Source organism: Sardina pilchardus, chromosome 7 (assembly GCF_963854185.1).
Source record: "Sardina pilchardus chromosome 7, fSarPil1.1, whole genome shotgun sequence".
Taxonomy (NCBI): Eukaryota; Metazoa; Chordata; class Actinopteri; order Clupeiformes; family Clupeidae; genus Sardina; species Sardina pilchardus.
This window is the reverse complement of record NC_085000.1, coordinates 30,278,887-30,293,886: the sequence shown is the minus strand read 5'-3', so window position 1 is coordinate 30,293,886 and position 15,000 is coordinate 30,278,887. Positions and strand designations below refer to the sequence as shown.

Genomic DNA, 15,000 nt, shown 5'->3' with positions numbered 1-15,000 from the left:
ATTTTAACTACCTGCGTTGCAAGACAAGCGTTTAGATTTCTAGAGAGAGAGAGAGAGAGAGAGAGAGAGAGACTGAGATAAGGGAGGTAAGAGAAGAAGATAAAGGGAGAGTGAGTGAGAGAAATCATTAAATAAAATATTTGAGGTGCTAGTAAATCAGGGTTCTTTATATGTAAATGTATGGTGATTGGCCCTTATTCTCGTATCCATCAGAATTAATGAGCAGTGTTCATATGCACAATCGGCCCCTCTGACACAGGCTCGCCGTGGCCCCTTCTCTTGCCTGGTCTTTAGTCTCTCTCTCTCTCTCTCTCTCTCTCTCTCTCTCTCTGTCCCCCTCTCCCTTTCTCTCTCTCTGTCTCCCTCTCTGTCTCTCTTTCCCTGCGTTGCCACTCTCCTCCACTACTCCCTGTGTATCACATTTTCGTTCTCTTTCTCTCTCTCTTCCTTCGGCCTCCCTTGCTCTCTCTCCTGTGACTGCACAGTTCCCATTTAGGTCGACATCATTCTCACACGCTCGCTGCCTCTCAACAAAAGGAAAACATGAAAACAAATGATGGCGCGAGGCCTCTGGGAAATAACGTTAGGCAGGTTTTTTGCCTCAGCCCTCCGACGTACTTAACCTGCCTTCGGTCCCTCCGCGTACACCCCCCCCCTCGCACTCGCACTCACACACACTCTCACACACACTCTCACACACGACGATGTGTACACACAAAGCCGCCTGGCTAAGACTCCCGGGGTCCTGATGAATAGCTATTACTGAGATGACTTGTCAAGATCCCCCAGCAGAGGATCGGAGAGAGAGAGAGAGAGAGAGAGATGGGAAAAAACAATAAAACAAAATGAGGGGGAAAAAGGGAGAGAGGCAGGCAGAGAGACAGGTTTAGTATGTCATCTCCTTGTAGGCAATAAAATTACCGCCACCATGCAAGTGACTCATACTTAACCCTGCAATGTTGTGTGTCAGCTGGTTTATTTTCGAGCGCCGCGCGAATACGCCCCATTCTGACAGAATACTTAAGGCTCCCAGTCCTCCCCCTTCTTCAGTGCGCTGTCATATCACACGGCAGCAGCAGTAGCAGCAGAAGCAGCAGGGGGCTAAACCCCCCCCCCCCCCCCCCCCCCACACACACACACACACACACACACACACACACACACACACACACTCACCTCCTCCAAACTCCCGGCATCCTCTCTCTCTGTCTTGCGGGGCAGGGATGCAGCTCGGGGCTGTTTCCACTGGCCCTGGGTGGCAGAGGAGCTATTGTAAATTCATGGGCACAGGCAGGTGTCGGCATGGAATGCCAAGCTGGCGTAAAACACCAAGGTTCAAAAGTTCACAGGTTTATTTGTCTTGTACAAAAATGACACACTATGTGCCGAGGGAAACTTGGCAGCAAGCTCCCAAGACCACGCGTTTGGAAACCAGTTAACAAGTGTAAAATCAGACTAATGAGTCAAACATATGTCACCGTGGAAAGATTAAAGATGAATAAATCATTAATTTGCAACATAACTGTATAGAGCATGCAGCAGATGGCAACATATGTGAAAATATACCTCTCATGTACACCGTAAAGCAAAAAAATAACAGTATTATAATGTAGTGTAGTAAGTGAAGGATTTACATACAGTAAGTAACATAATATGCAGATGAAGGCTGATATGAAAGTTGCCATTGACAATAGTGTGCTTAGGTGTGTACAGTATGTATGTGTGTGTGTGTGAGTGGTAGTTATCTGATTTATCCGCGTTACTGTTCTCGCTCTAAGTCTGCTAATTGAGGTTGCTCTCAGGGCCTTTGGACTGCACTTGAAAGCTCTGTGTGTAGCTCGTGTTCCTCCTTAGGCTGCAGCAACATTTGCCTGCCCACAACTATGACAGGAATCCATGGCTCCGAGGACTGGAATGTTCTGCTGTCTTGCCAGAAAGAGCACTGGAGTTTGGGTTTTAGAAAGTGTAGACTGTAGTCTCCGGAGTGTCTTAAGAGTATGAAGAGAATGGCATGTTGCACTCTATATCAAAGGTCCACCCATAGAAAGATGCAAAGAAAGATCAATCAAGCATCAAAATTGATAAAAAAAATTGTGCACTGAACGGTGTGCAGAAAGCATCATTCAATTTCAGTGCTCTTCAGTCTTTTGTTGTTTGTGTAACCATTACTGTAACCGTGTGAACATCCGTGCGGCATGTTGATGGGACCAGTCCGTTTGTGAGTGACAGCTGACCTGTGACCTCTGACTTCTGACCTGTGACCTTCCTCTGCTCTTCCCCAGGCGCTGCCGGAGCGGAGTCCGAACGGGAAGATCTACGGACCGCGGCCCGTGCCTTTCGTCGTGCGCTTCCCCAGGAAAACGCGGTCCAACGGGCTGCGGCGCCGCAAGCGCGACTGGGTGATCCCGCCCATCAACGTGCCGGAGAACTCGCGCGGGCCCTTCCCTCAGATCCTCGTCAGCGTAAGTCCGACTCCCCCCCCCCCCCCCCCCTTCTTCTCTCTCCCGCCGCTGTTATCTCCCCAACGCCATCGGCGGGAAAAACAAACCCCCGCTAACGGCTACCAGAGGGGTCAGCCAGCGGTCTGCCTCCCACCAGGGGCTTCAGAATGACCCGGGGAAAAACAGGCTTTGTGTTTCAGACATGAATTACAGGAAGGAATTGCCTTCGCAGAGAAGATTAGCATTCCATACTTCTCCTCCTCCTCCTCCTCCTCCTCTCCCTATTTTCCTCCCTGTCTCTGCTCTCTTTCAATCTCGTCCTCCATAATGATCAGCTTTACAGGTGATTATGCTGTGTGTTTGTGATGCGATTATGGCCGCTCGAGCGTGCTCAGGTAGAGAGGATGGGAACGCGAGCGGAAGAGGGAGAGGGAGCGAAGCATGAGCGCATTGCTCCCCTGGTGGTTGTGTGCGTGTGTGTGTGTGTGTGTATGTGTGTGTGTGTGTGTGTGTGTGTATGTGTGTGTGTGTGTGTGTGTGTGTGTGTGTGTGTGTGTCTGTGTGTGTGTGTGTGTGTGTGTGTGTGTGTGTGTGTGTGTGTGTGTGTGTGTGTGTGTGTGTGTAGTGTGTGTATACTGTATGTGTGTGTAGTTCGGGGTTGGGTTGTGCAGGGCTTCACGGCAGCAACGAGGCCAGTAAGCGGAGGGGGGGGGGGGGGGTGACTGGTCCGCAGTGCCTCGTTAATGTCGGCACGAATTAGACCTCGCTCAGTCCTAATTGAATTCCTACTGTACTGGGGGAGATGGAGAGCATGAGGAAATGAGCAGTGCCTCCATGCTGCGCCGTGCTCAGCCACAAGCGTGTGTGTAACCCCCACCAGGCACCCGCTCGCCAGCGCTGCCCGCTGACGCTGCCCGCTGACGCTAACTCCGTCCCGCGGGGCTCCGACGATGATGATTCGAGCGCGGAGTGTGGCCGAGCTTCTTTTTTTTTTTGTTTTTTTTTGTTTTTTCCCGATTCCACATCTGTATGCCAGAGTGGTAAACAACAAGGACCACGACAACACAACAGCAAATTACATTTCTGCAAAAGTGCTAGTTGGGCAAAGTATAGAAAATAAACATGGAGATGGGGGGGGGGGGGCTGCACCTGGAGGCTTGTAAAGGGCTGCACGAGGGGGGGGGGAATAGCATGAATAAATAAACGCCTATATAAATGCAGCGCTGTAGAGAGAGCCACGCTGGAGTGTTTAAAATTCAGAGATCCTGTCACAACAGAACGCTCAGTTTGTCTCTGGCAAAAAAAAGGGGAAAAAAAAGAAAAAGAAAAAAAATGGATCTCTGTGGTCTGGTTCATGAAAAAACATCAGTCACAGCGAAAACGTTCTTATTGGGTTTGCGTTTTTGCTCTCTCTTTCTCTCTCTCTCTCTCCCTCTCTCTCTAAAATATCTACCCATCAGCTTTTCCCCCTGTTTACAAAAACCCTCTGAGCTTTTTTTTTTTTTTTTGCTTCTCGTTCTTGGTTAAATTGTGCAGAAGAGGCATTTTTCCTCTCTTCCTTCTCGTTCTCTCTGCATCTCTGTCTAGCTCTCTCTCTACTGCTCTCTTTCCCTCTTTCTTTCACTCCATCTCTCTCCCTCCATCCCCTCAGCCTGTTTTCATTCCGTCCCAAGGGTGTGCCAGCAGAGCTACTTAAAGGCATCCTTTTGAGTCGGGAGAAAAAAGAGGAATCGAAAAAAACAGGGAATGAGCAGAAAGTTTCTCCCCTTTGTTCCGGGGCACAAGGGAGAAGGAGATGAGGGGAGAGGAGGATGAGGAGAGGAGAAGAAGACAGAGAAGAGGAGAGGAAAGGCGAGGGGAGGAGAGGAGATGAGATGAGAGGAGAGGAGAGGAGAGGAGAGGAGAGGAGAGGAGAGGAAAGGGGAGAGGAGGAGAGAGAGAGAGGGGAGAGGAGAGAGAGGGGAAGGGAGGGGGTATTTAAGGTCCTGGCAGACGGCCTCCCACTCTCGTTAGAACCTGAAGCGCTTGCTCCAGTGAGACGGCTCTCCACAGGCCTTGGCCACTAAAAAACAACCGACCATGGAGAGGGATGGAGAGAGAGAGAGGAGAGCGAAGGAGAGAGGGAGAGAGAAGGAGAGAAAGGAGAGAGGGAGTAAGGGGGCACACTGGAGGATGGTGGGAGAGGAAAAGAGAGGCAAATGGAAAAGTGTAGAGAGAAATTTAAGGAGAGAGAGAGAGAAAGAGAGAGCGAGAGAGAGAGTGGGTGTCAAAGCTTGGTGCAGGGTAGAGGCAGGGAGACACGAAATCAAAGCAGTGTTTAGGGGTGCGGAGCGCGGCGAACACAATCCACTTTTCGCCGCTGTAAATACGGCCGGGGGGCCGGGAGCAAACACACACACACACACACACACACACACACACACACACACACACACAGTCACACACACACAGACCGAGAGAGAGAGACAGACAAACACACCCTGGCCCAGCAGCAGGAGCCCAGCGGTGTGTGCTGATGCCTTGGCTGTGCAGGCTCGGGCCTCTGACTTCCTCCGTGTTTAATAATGTCTTCAGGGCACCAGAGACAGGCCCTGCTGCTTCTGCCCTGGTCACCCCCTTAACAAGGCGCCGGCGCCAGGGTGCGGCTACTCGCACTCTCACTGATACGGCCACCTCCGCTGTTGTTCTCCCACTTTCATTTATGCTCTCTGTCCTTTGTTCTTGGTGGATGACAGCAACAGGGAGTAATAGAAGCCATCTCTCCTCTCCCCCCTTCTCTCTCTATCTTTCCCTCTCTCTCCCTCTCTCTGTCTCTGTTAGTATCTCTCTCTCTCTGTGAGTGTTTTGTTTCATCGTGGTGGTTGGGGAGTGACCCTCCCTCCCTCCCTCCCTCTCTCTCTCTCTCTCTCTCTCTCTCTCTCTCTCTCTCTCTCTCTCTCTTCTCTCTCTCTCTCTCTCTCTCTCTGTGGTGCCATGCTCACTGTGGTGGCAGGACTGAATATGGATGTTTTTGGCTGGGTGCACACTTTACATACATCAGTAGCATTAATTTCACATGAACGGCTCTCTCTCTATATATATCTCTCTCTCTCTCCCTCTCTCGCCACCAACCGAACCCACTCACTTGAATCGGGGGCCAGTCCTAAATCATGGACACGGGGGAAAAGGCTGAAAACATATTAACAATTCTAGTGTGTTTGTGTATGTGTGAGCGAGATGGAGAGAGGGAGAGAGAGAGAAAAAAGAAGAGAGAGAGAGAGATGCACACAGGTGCACACACCAAAAGAAAGAAAAGTGTCTGAAAGTTAGATGACGGTGGCAGCTCAGCCTGTCAGACGCTCCGTGTCAAAGCGGGGGGGTTGAGGAGGGAGGGGTGTAGACAGTGACGGTAGTAAGGTGTGTGTGTGTGTGTGTGTGTGTGTGTGTGTATGGAGGGTAGGTTTAAGACGGTGGCTGTGACACCATCACTCAGCGCTGAGCTCCCTGCCCATCTCCGATGTCTGCCTTGCCTAATGACCTGTGAAGCCGTAATGGGGTGTTCTGTCATCCGCTGGCGAGGCTGACTGACACAGTCGAGACGCTGCCGTTGCCGCCACCGTTGTCGTCCGTCCTCTTCTCCTCTTGTCTGGTCTGATCTGGTCTCGTCTCGTGCAACGTCGACCCCGAGCGGTCCAGTCGCTACAGACCCCCGGGGCCCACCGCAGGGATGGGAGAGGGAGACAGACGGTACTCTGACCCCTTGTCCTCCAGCTGTCTCGCAAAAACAACAGCCCCACCTATCCGTGGTGCCATTGTGTGTGTGTGTGTGTGTGTGTGTGTGCGTGTGTGTGCATGTGTGTGTCAGATGGAGGCTGGCGTAGACCCCTCTGCCCCAGTGGCTCTTAGCCCACCGGAGAGCGGAAATTAAAACTAGTGAAGTGTTGAAGCCGAGAGCCGAAGGCTGAGGTTTCTCCGGGAGCGAACGAGAGAGCTTAGGAGAGGGTGCAGGAAGATAAATGGATCAGAGAGGGAGGAGAAAGAGAGAGAGAGAGAGGGGGGGGGGGGAGAGAGAGAGGGGGGGAAGGGTGGAGGGAAAGAGGGCACAAGAGATGGGTAAAGGGGGGGAAAAGGCGATTCAGAGAAGGAGAGGGAGGGAAAGAGAAGGGAGGTATGGGGTGATAGAGAGAGAAAGCGGTGTAAATGGGGAGGAAGGGAGAGACTGAAGGGAGGTATGGGGGGATAGATAGAGAGAGAAAGCGGTGTAAATGGGGAGGAAGGGAGAGACAAGGGAGGTATGGGGTGATAGAGAGAGAAAGCGGTGTAAATAGGGAGGGAGGGAGAGAGAAGGGAGGTATGGGGTGATAGAGAGAGAAAGCGGTGTAAATGGGGAGGAAGGGAGAGACTGAAGGGGAGAGATGGAGGCAGGGCAGAGGGAGAGGAGAGTAATGTCTCCCAGTGCGCAGGTGTGCTCTGTCGCTCTCTTTCTTCCCCAGCCAAACAATCATCAATGACATGTAAGAGCCATTGATTTTTTTTTTTTTTTTTTGGTTGGTTGTTTTTTTTTATTATTTTTTTTTTTATTGGGGGCTTTTTGAAAGTGTCCATTGATCTGTACACTTCTCCCGCGGCAAAGTCATTGATTTCTCCTCTCTCTCCTCCACTCTGGTAAATAAAGACCTATCCCTGATCCCAATCTCAACAAAAGTGACCAAACACACACACACACACACACACACACACACTCACACACAGATTATAGATTCTTAGAAGTAACAAAGAAACCAAACATACTCCCACTGACTGTCCATATTTGCTGTTCATCCTAACACTGCTCCAAATGCAACCGCTTGTCAGTAAACTGTAGAAGACGTAGTGGGGTATTGTGGTTCCTCGCTTGCTTTAAATGAATGCTTTTCACCACAGACAATATCAGTCACATGCAGTCATATGCCAGGCGGTGTGAAAATAATGTGGTGTTCTTGACTGATCCCAGATCTGTGAGATATCTTCCGATAGACCCGCAGGCACTCACTGAGAATGTTTTTCACATGCAGAATAACACCATTTGTTCCCTAAATTTATCTCTAGGATGAATAAAGTCTCTCTAGCTATCGATCCGTCTTTTCTGATCTCTGCCTATGGATTTGACTGGATCTAGATGCCAACACTGACTTTATATCAGAGAGGTGTTCCTTTTTTCTCCCCTCCAGCCCCTTCTACCTCTTACAGAGAGCTAGTGCATGTTTACTCAATGGCAACACAGCCCAGCAGGATTAAGAGCCTATTATATCCACCAGAATAAAGACGGCCCATGTGGTATGAGCTCAGCTCGGTGGATGAGGTCTAGGACAGAATACAAGAGACGGAATCTGAGCACTGAATGAAGTGTCTGCAGAGGAATAGAGAGAACTAGCTGAAATAATATGGAAATAAAGGCAGATTACCTCAATAAAACACCTGATGGTTTTTGATGGGGGGGTTTTTTCTTCCTTTTTGTGTAAAGAGTGGATGACTGAGCACTGTCCTTGACCCCTTGTGATTCACACACAGACAGTGTCCCCCCCCCCCCCACACACACACACACACACACACACACACTCCTCCTCTTCCTCCCCATCAGCCGTGGCGGGATCGTCTTTTATTAAACTGCCATCGCTTTATCCTTCTAATAAAGCTGGGCAAACAATACTGTGACAGGCACATTAAGGAGACAGCTGCCGCCACTGTCCCTGGCAGCCTCCGGCAAAATGAATGTGCCATCACAAATGCTTCATGGCTAATTTTTCGAAAGGCGGCCATTGATTTTGAGAGGGGGGGGGGGGGGGACATTTTGATGCAACACATTTATTTTCCCCCCTCTGGCTCTTGTCACGAGCTTCCCTGTTTCGTGGGTCGCTCGAGGTCACTGAAGTAGAGTCTCTCCAAAAAGTTTTCTTTACTCATATTTTTCCCTATACTGTAACTGTCTTAGAACAGCATAGAGAATGCTAATAAAGTGCATAGGCAAGCAGAGAGTTTTGCTTCATTAAGTTGTATCTACAGTATGTTGGCTCAGAAGTAGATTTTTTAAAAAAAATTTATTTTTTTAAATTAGAGATTTTTTTCTACATCAATTTCAGTCTGCCTCTGAGTACACACACATTTTTTATTTTTCATTTATTCACATTTAGAAATGTTAAACCATCTGGGGTGATAAATTGTTTGATTAGTTGCCATGTAAACTGTCACTTGAGCACTCACCGATATCTCAGTGCTAGAAATGTAAACACACACACACACACACACACTAACACACACACACACCTCACCTCTTTTCCACCCATCCCAGCTTTTGCTTAGGCCATGTTCATTAATCAAGTCACGTTTTATTTATGAAAGAATTTCAGTCCGCAGCAGGCCTCACTGCCTAATAGGAAACGTTATTGTAGCTCACGGAAAGTTTTTGTCAGAATTAGACTGAATTAATGAGAACTCCTAATGAAACCCGAGTCGGCTTCCAAGCGATTTTTATTTCGTCGTACTCAGCAAGCATTTTTGCTATGTAAACAACACCTCTCCTCTGTGTCTGCATTTAGCTGCATTCACACTATTTAATACCGTGTTGTTTGTATGAATACAAATGGGGAATTTCTCCATGAAACAAGCGAGCTAGTCCCCGAGAGGCCACTTTTCTTGCACTTTATCTGTAATGTTAATTTAAAAGACAGTAATGACTACCTCCCAAGGGACCCACTGAGCGAAAGACAGACACGAATCAAAACAAAACGTGTCGAATGATAAAAAATGAAGGAACTAAAAAAATAAGGGTGGGGGGGGGGGGGTGGATAAGGAACTATCATCCGGAGAGTGGGAGAAGAAGTGCACTAGACAGAGAGGAAGGGGGATTGAGGATTTGTGGTATTTTTTCGGAGCGCTGGGTAATGTTGTAGAAGAGACTTATGGATTAAACCAGAGCCAGACTTTCATTGTGCTGTCGATACACTCCTCCGAGCCTCTGGATCCACTGCCACTCCCATAGGGCCTAATGAAACACTTTGGCGTCTGCTCTGCTCTGCCCATGCCAAGATCACAAGGCTAAAAATTGGCTTCTTCATCCCTCTTCAGTGTTACAATCGGCAAACACAGTTTAAACACGAGCCATTGTACAGCACAACACTCCTTCTGACGTGATCTCCAAACAAAGGGATTTCTTGCTGCAGTACATGTGTTGCAATTCTACCTTTTGTGTGTTCGCAATTGTCACGGTTTGTTTTGTGTACAGCGTGTTTTTTTTCTCTCTCTCTCTTTTTGTTCGTTTTGTTGTTTTCATCCTCTCCCGAACAATGAGGTGGAAACCTGAGCCAGAACTCAAGGCTTCCATCTTGTCTTTGAAATCCTGCCACGTGGAAACCACAGGAGCGTTGGGGGAAAAAAATCCCAAGGCTCAGAGTATGTAAGGGGTTTTAGCCGGCCTTCCACTTTGGTCACCGGGAGACGACTGGCCCCGTCGCAAGAAATACCACCGTACGTAGCAGCCCATTGGGCTAAACTGGGAAGAAGTTGCCCCCCCCTTCCCACCCCCGATCTGTAAATGCCTTTTGGCCAGTAAATCACTCAAACAGGCAGGCTGCAGAGCGTTTCATTCATGCGAACATCTATGGGATGAGTTGTCAGTACCTCCTAGTGGCCGACGTCTGGCAGTCCGTCTTTGTGTGTGCAGCACCAGGGAGGAGAAAGACAGAGCGGGGGAAAGAGAGAGAGAGGGAGGGAGAGGAGAGACAAGGGAAGTGGGGTGTAAGTCTGACGTTGTCCAGAGCCATCATTCTCTCAGAGGAGCTGTTAATTGTGTTTCTGCTCCAGAGCTGATCTCTCATGTAGAGACAGACACTCAGACATAAGAGTTTAAATGCCGGACCCCCCCCTCACACTCATCCTAACTGTTGACCAAAAATAACAGCTGACAGGCTGCTGGACTGCTTTCTTTAGACGTTCCCTCGCAATATATATTTCTTTGCTGACAGAACCGGGATGTGCTCCAAAACCACTCAGTAGGATTTTATCGCATTCTTTTTTTTGCAGAGTATTACAGAAATCCCCCTCTTGTGAACACTCCATTGAGTTCTCCCCATCTAGCTCTCCCTCCCTCCATCTCCTCTGCTCTGGTGCTATTAAAAATGTTTTCTCTTCATTTTTACATTTTCCCAATGAATGGTTGAGTCCTCCTTGGTACACTATTCTATGTTTGTCTCCCTTGTAATGGCCACTGTCTAGTGTGTAGTCCTGCCAGAGTTGTTGCTGCCAAGTGCAATTATATTTGCTTAGTGATAAGTAAAAATATTTACTTAGTGATGGTGAAGTAGCTTCAATTTTTATTTAATAAATGAAAACGATTACTTACATGTCTGAGTGTAAGAGAGATGCTGGTGGCCTCCATGTCAGACGTTAGAAACACTTGCGATATTCATTTCCATAATTCAATGTTTTGGTTGTGGGCGGCATGCGACTCCTTTGCTTTGAGTCTGCTGACACCTCAGTGTGGACCCCTGGTCTTACAGTTCAACATTGATTTATTTTGAATTCTGCTTTCTCCATTAATCAGAACTCTGTTGAATAGAGGCCACAAAGAAATTGTGTGGAACCAAACCGAAAACTCTTTAACTTACGCTCGCGCTCCTACTGTATGATGCCTTTTTTCTTTCGTTAAATAAAGAATGATCATGATAAAAAAAAGTGTCATGGCCTTCAAAATGAAATGATTCATTCCCCAAGAATCGTGTTTGGCCGCCCGGTGCCTTGAATTAGCCTGGCATTTAAAAAGACAGCGCTGAAGAGAGGCCAGCGAGCTGAAAGACCTTTGATGAGCGAGCCAAACTAATGGGGATCCATGGGAGGGTTGGCATGGCCGCCATCCGTTGCTTTTACTGATTAAACACATCCTTTTTATATCGCCATGGGGATACCATGCCTACGCTGTGCCACCAACCTTGGTCACGACGCTGCTCGGAGACAGTGACCCGTGTGGCCAGGGGTTGAGGTGTGTGTGTGTGTGTGTGTGTGTGTGTGTGTGTGTGTGTGTGTGTGTGTGTGTGTGTGTGTGTGTGTGTGTGTGTGTGTGTGTGTGTGTGTGTGTGTGTGTGTGTGTGTGTGTGTGTGTGTGTGTGTGTGTGTGTGTGTGTGTGTGTGCGTGTGCGTGTGCGTGTGCGTGTGCGTGTGCGTGTGCGTGTGCGTGTGCGTGTGCGTGTGTGTGTGTTGCGTGGTTGGCCGGTGGTGTGGCTCTTGTCGTCACAGAAACAGCTTCCACAAGAGCGTTGATACATGATCACAGCACAGCAGCTTGTCAGAGAACATGTTCAGGGACACGACACAAGCCACATGATTCACATATTAGAGATAAAGCTTTTCTACCCCACTGGGAAACAGTACACTTCACTGACAACACTCATGTGATTGGCATGTTACTGAACATCTGAATGCATCCCACTGAAGGATCCTACTCATTCATACCGTCTCATGTCTTTGTCATTTGTGGCCTCGTTGCATCAACTGGTCAATTGCCTGGCCAAGACAAGGCAATATTCAATATTATTTCAAGCTGCCAGAATGAAAGAATTTTTGCCGTCTCACTATCTGACTCAGACTGATGGCCCTTCTGTATCATACTGAAGATGCATCAAATTCACATTGTGTGGTTCTAAACCTAAAAGGTCTTTGCAGTGGTACAACCCAAAATGTCTTAGTTCTAATACTCATGACCTAATTTTGGTTCTAACTCACTGCTTTTGTGCTGACCATTTTATCTATGGCTAAAAATGCCATTTTTGACTATTTGCTCAATCAATGCACAAAACGTTTTTCAGGCAGCTCATTTGTTTGGAGCCAGGTGTGATTGAACCTGCTGCTTTTGTTAATGTAATTAGTGTCGACACGGGCCCGGTTGGTTGTTGCACCTAGTGATCAACATTGTACGATGTAGAAAGATTTATGTGCGTATTCGGAGTGAAAATGTAAGGATCAGAATATAGCAGAAGATGCCGTTACAACACAGCTCCAGAAATAAAGGAGCTTCCCAAAGAGCCTTCCGTGCATTGAGCGAATGTGACTATAGTTTCTTGTGTCTTGTTCTACTGTATCTTGTTTTGCCGCTGAATCGCCTTTTCTTGTCATCTCCACTAAACACAGGTTGGCTGGAGGGTAAAGGTGAGCGCAGATACCTGGGGATAGCCCTGAGGAGGCCCTGTGGAGGCACGATTAAGCACCAGGAGTGACAATAGGGAAGCAATCGGTCGCAAAACAAGCACTCAGCTCTGGCCCTACAGTACGTATAGTCAGAACAGGACTATTGAGGATCCATGCTGGGAGGAATAGGAATTGCAATGTATGAATCATGCCTTGAGATGAATGGGGTTGACAGGAGCGTTCCTTATAGAGCGCACTGCACTCCCCAGGCCATTAGGGTCACGATCCATACCAGTGGAATTAACAATAAAGCTAATATCCGCTGCTGTAATGGAATTACAAGAGGCTCTGTAATTGCTTCCCCTCCCCATCCGCTGCACTGGACGCAGAGTCTGCTGTGCGCCACCGCAGCTGGAAACGGAAGGGACCTGTGATTTCATTCATCCTGTCGGTGGCTGATTTTCTTTGTCTGAATATCCGACTTCAACATGTAAATGCCTAATATTTACAGTGCAGTGCACCACTACTTTTGGTATTTACCAACAGGTGATGCCCTTGCCCCTTAGCCCCTTCTCTTGCTGGCATAGGCTGCTGGTAAAAAGAAGATAATGCATCTTTATTTGGATGTGTGAATGCACACTTCAAAGAAACTGACTTCACTGTCAGCCAGTGTTTTTAGACGATACATTTCCCAGCGGACTTGTCAGCTTTTTGGTATTTTTCATCTTGTTTGAACGTGCACTTCATTATTGGTGTCTTGAAGAGCTTTTAGAAAAAACATATTACCACCAGTGGAGCAATGTTGATGATTTGGCATTATTTGTTCTATGACGGTCGTTACCTTTCAAATGTCATCCATTTGTCAGTAAATGTGTATTGACTTACAGTAGAGACACGGACAAGAGATTTGTTCATATGTCAATAGGAAGCGTCGCTTTACATTATATATTTTTACTACTAATTTTGCAGAAATGATTATTCAGTTTATCTTCTCCTAGTCATTGCATCAGCCTGGTCAACACTGAGGTTGGAAAGAGGGATGTGAGTGTGTCAACACAAGTGGATTACTCAGATGAACGCATGCTAGCCTATGGATTTTCAGCCATGTTTGTTTAGTAGCCGTCAGCACAGTGCTCCCTCCCGTGAGAGTTCCTCCAGCAGACTCTGCCATCAGCTCCCAGTGACTCCAGGATCTCACATTACTGAGGACGGGTTTTTTATCACCATCCTTCTTCCCTGTCAGGCCATCTCTCTCTCTCTCTCTCTCTCTCTCTCTCTCTCTCTCTCTCTCTCTCTCTCTCTCTCTCTCTCCATCGAAGGGATGCACCCTGAATACACCAGCATCCATCCGGACACGTCGAAAATTGAATTGTGAATCTTTCGGCCCAAAAGACACGGTCAAGGCCGTGGGGCCCAGGTTCTTTAATAGAAGATGAGAAGCTGTTTACGAGGGGGGATAAGTTACCCGGTGACAAATGGGCGCCTGTCGGGGAGCCCCTCGAGTTCGGGTGAGGAGACCCCATCTCTCCATAGCTCTCTGGGCCAAGACATGTCATTCGGTCGCTAAAGCAGGAAATAGATCCTTTCAATAGATTTCTGTGTGGATGCGAAATGGTCAGACAGTCATGGAGTGGGTTGCGCAAGATGGGCGGTGGATAAATGGAAGCTTTGAGGAAGTCGATGAATTAAACAGCTGTCCCCACGCCACACCACCCCACCCCACCTCACCCTCTTTCTCATCTAGTTATTTGATTGCCCTGAAGAGGCTGTTTTATTGTTGGTGTTAGCATCAGTCACAAACGAGGGCCCCGGAATGATCCAGGAGCAGACGGCACTGAAGCTGTATTAATAAATGCATGCGATAACATTTCAGGAAAACATATCTGAAACAACGCAAATAAATCAAATAAATGTGCCCCCTCTGTTTCATAAATCTCATAGCTCACCCTCGAGCCGCAGACAGGCAGGAAGCATAATTGTTGCTAGCGACAGAAAAAGTAAAGAAAAAATGAGATGAAAGAGGAATAGAATGATTGCATTGGAAAAAGGAGAGGAAAAGAATGATCGTATTGGTAAAAGTCCCTAGGCAATGGAGCTGGATTGAATTGGAACACTTTTGCTTGTAAGTCAGGAGATGTAAAGACCAATATGACTCAATTTAATATGCTCAATCTTTTGTTTTCTTTCTTTTGTCCCTTCCTCCCTCACTCACTTTTTTTCTGTGGTGTGTGGCTCCAATTCTGTTTTCCCTCGAGGTGAAAATGGGAAGCAATTGGAAATCGAGGCCTGTGCCACAGAAATGAGATCCTATTTACTTTGTCATTTAGCGAGCTGAAAGCACTTGTGCCGGAATCTTTTCATGTAAATCTAATGGCACCTACCACAGGTTTGGTGCTCTCCTGCCCCTGTGGGCTTTAGTAATTAC

At 47.8% G+C, this 15,000-nt stretch overlaps 1 protein-coding gene across 1 annotated transcript in view; it reads left to right on the top strand.

Moving 5' to 3' along the window:
- The window catches only part of LOC134087921 (cadherin-4-like), a 325,999-nt gene that overhangs the window by 221,201 nt on the left and 89,798 nt on the right, over nt 1-15,000 (top strand). Inside the window, exon 5 of the mRNA XM_062541767.1 lies at nt 2,283-2,462. Coding sequence (XP_062397751.1) covers nt 2,283-2,462 — 180 coding nt within the window. The remainder of the gene's footprint in view (nt 1-2,282; nt 2,463-15,000) is intronic.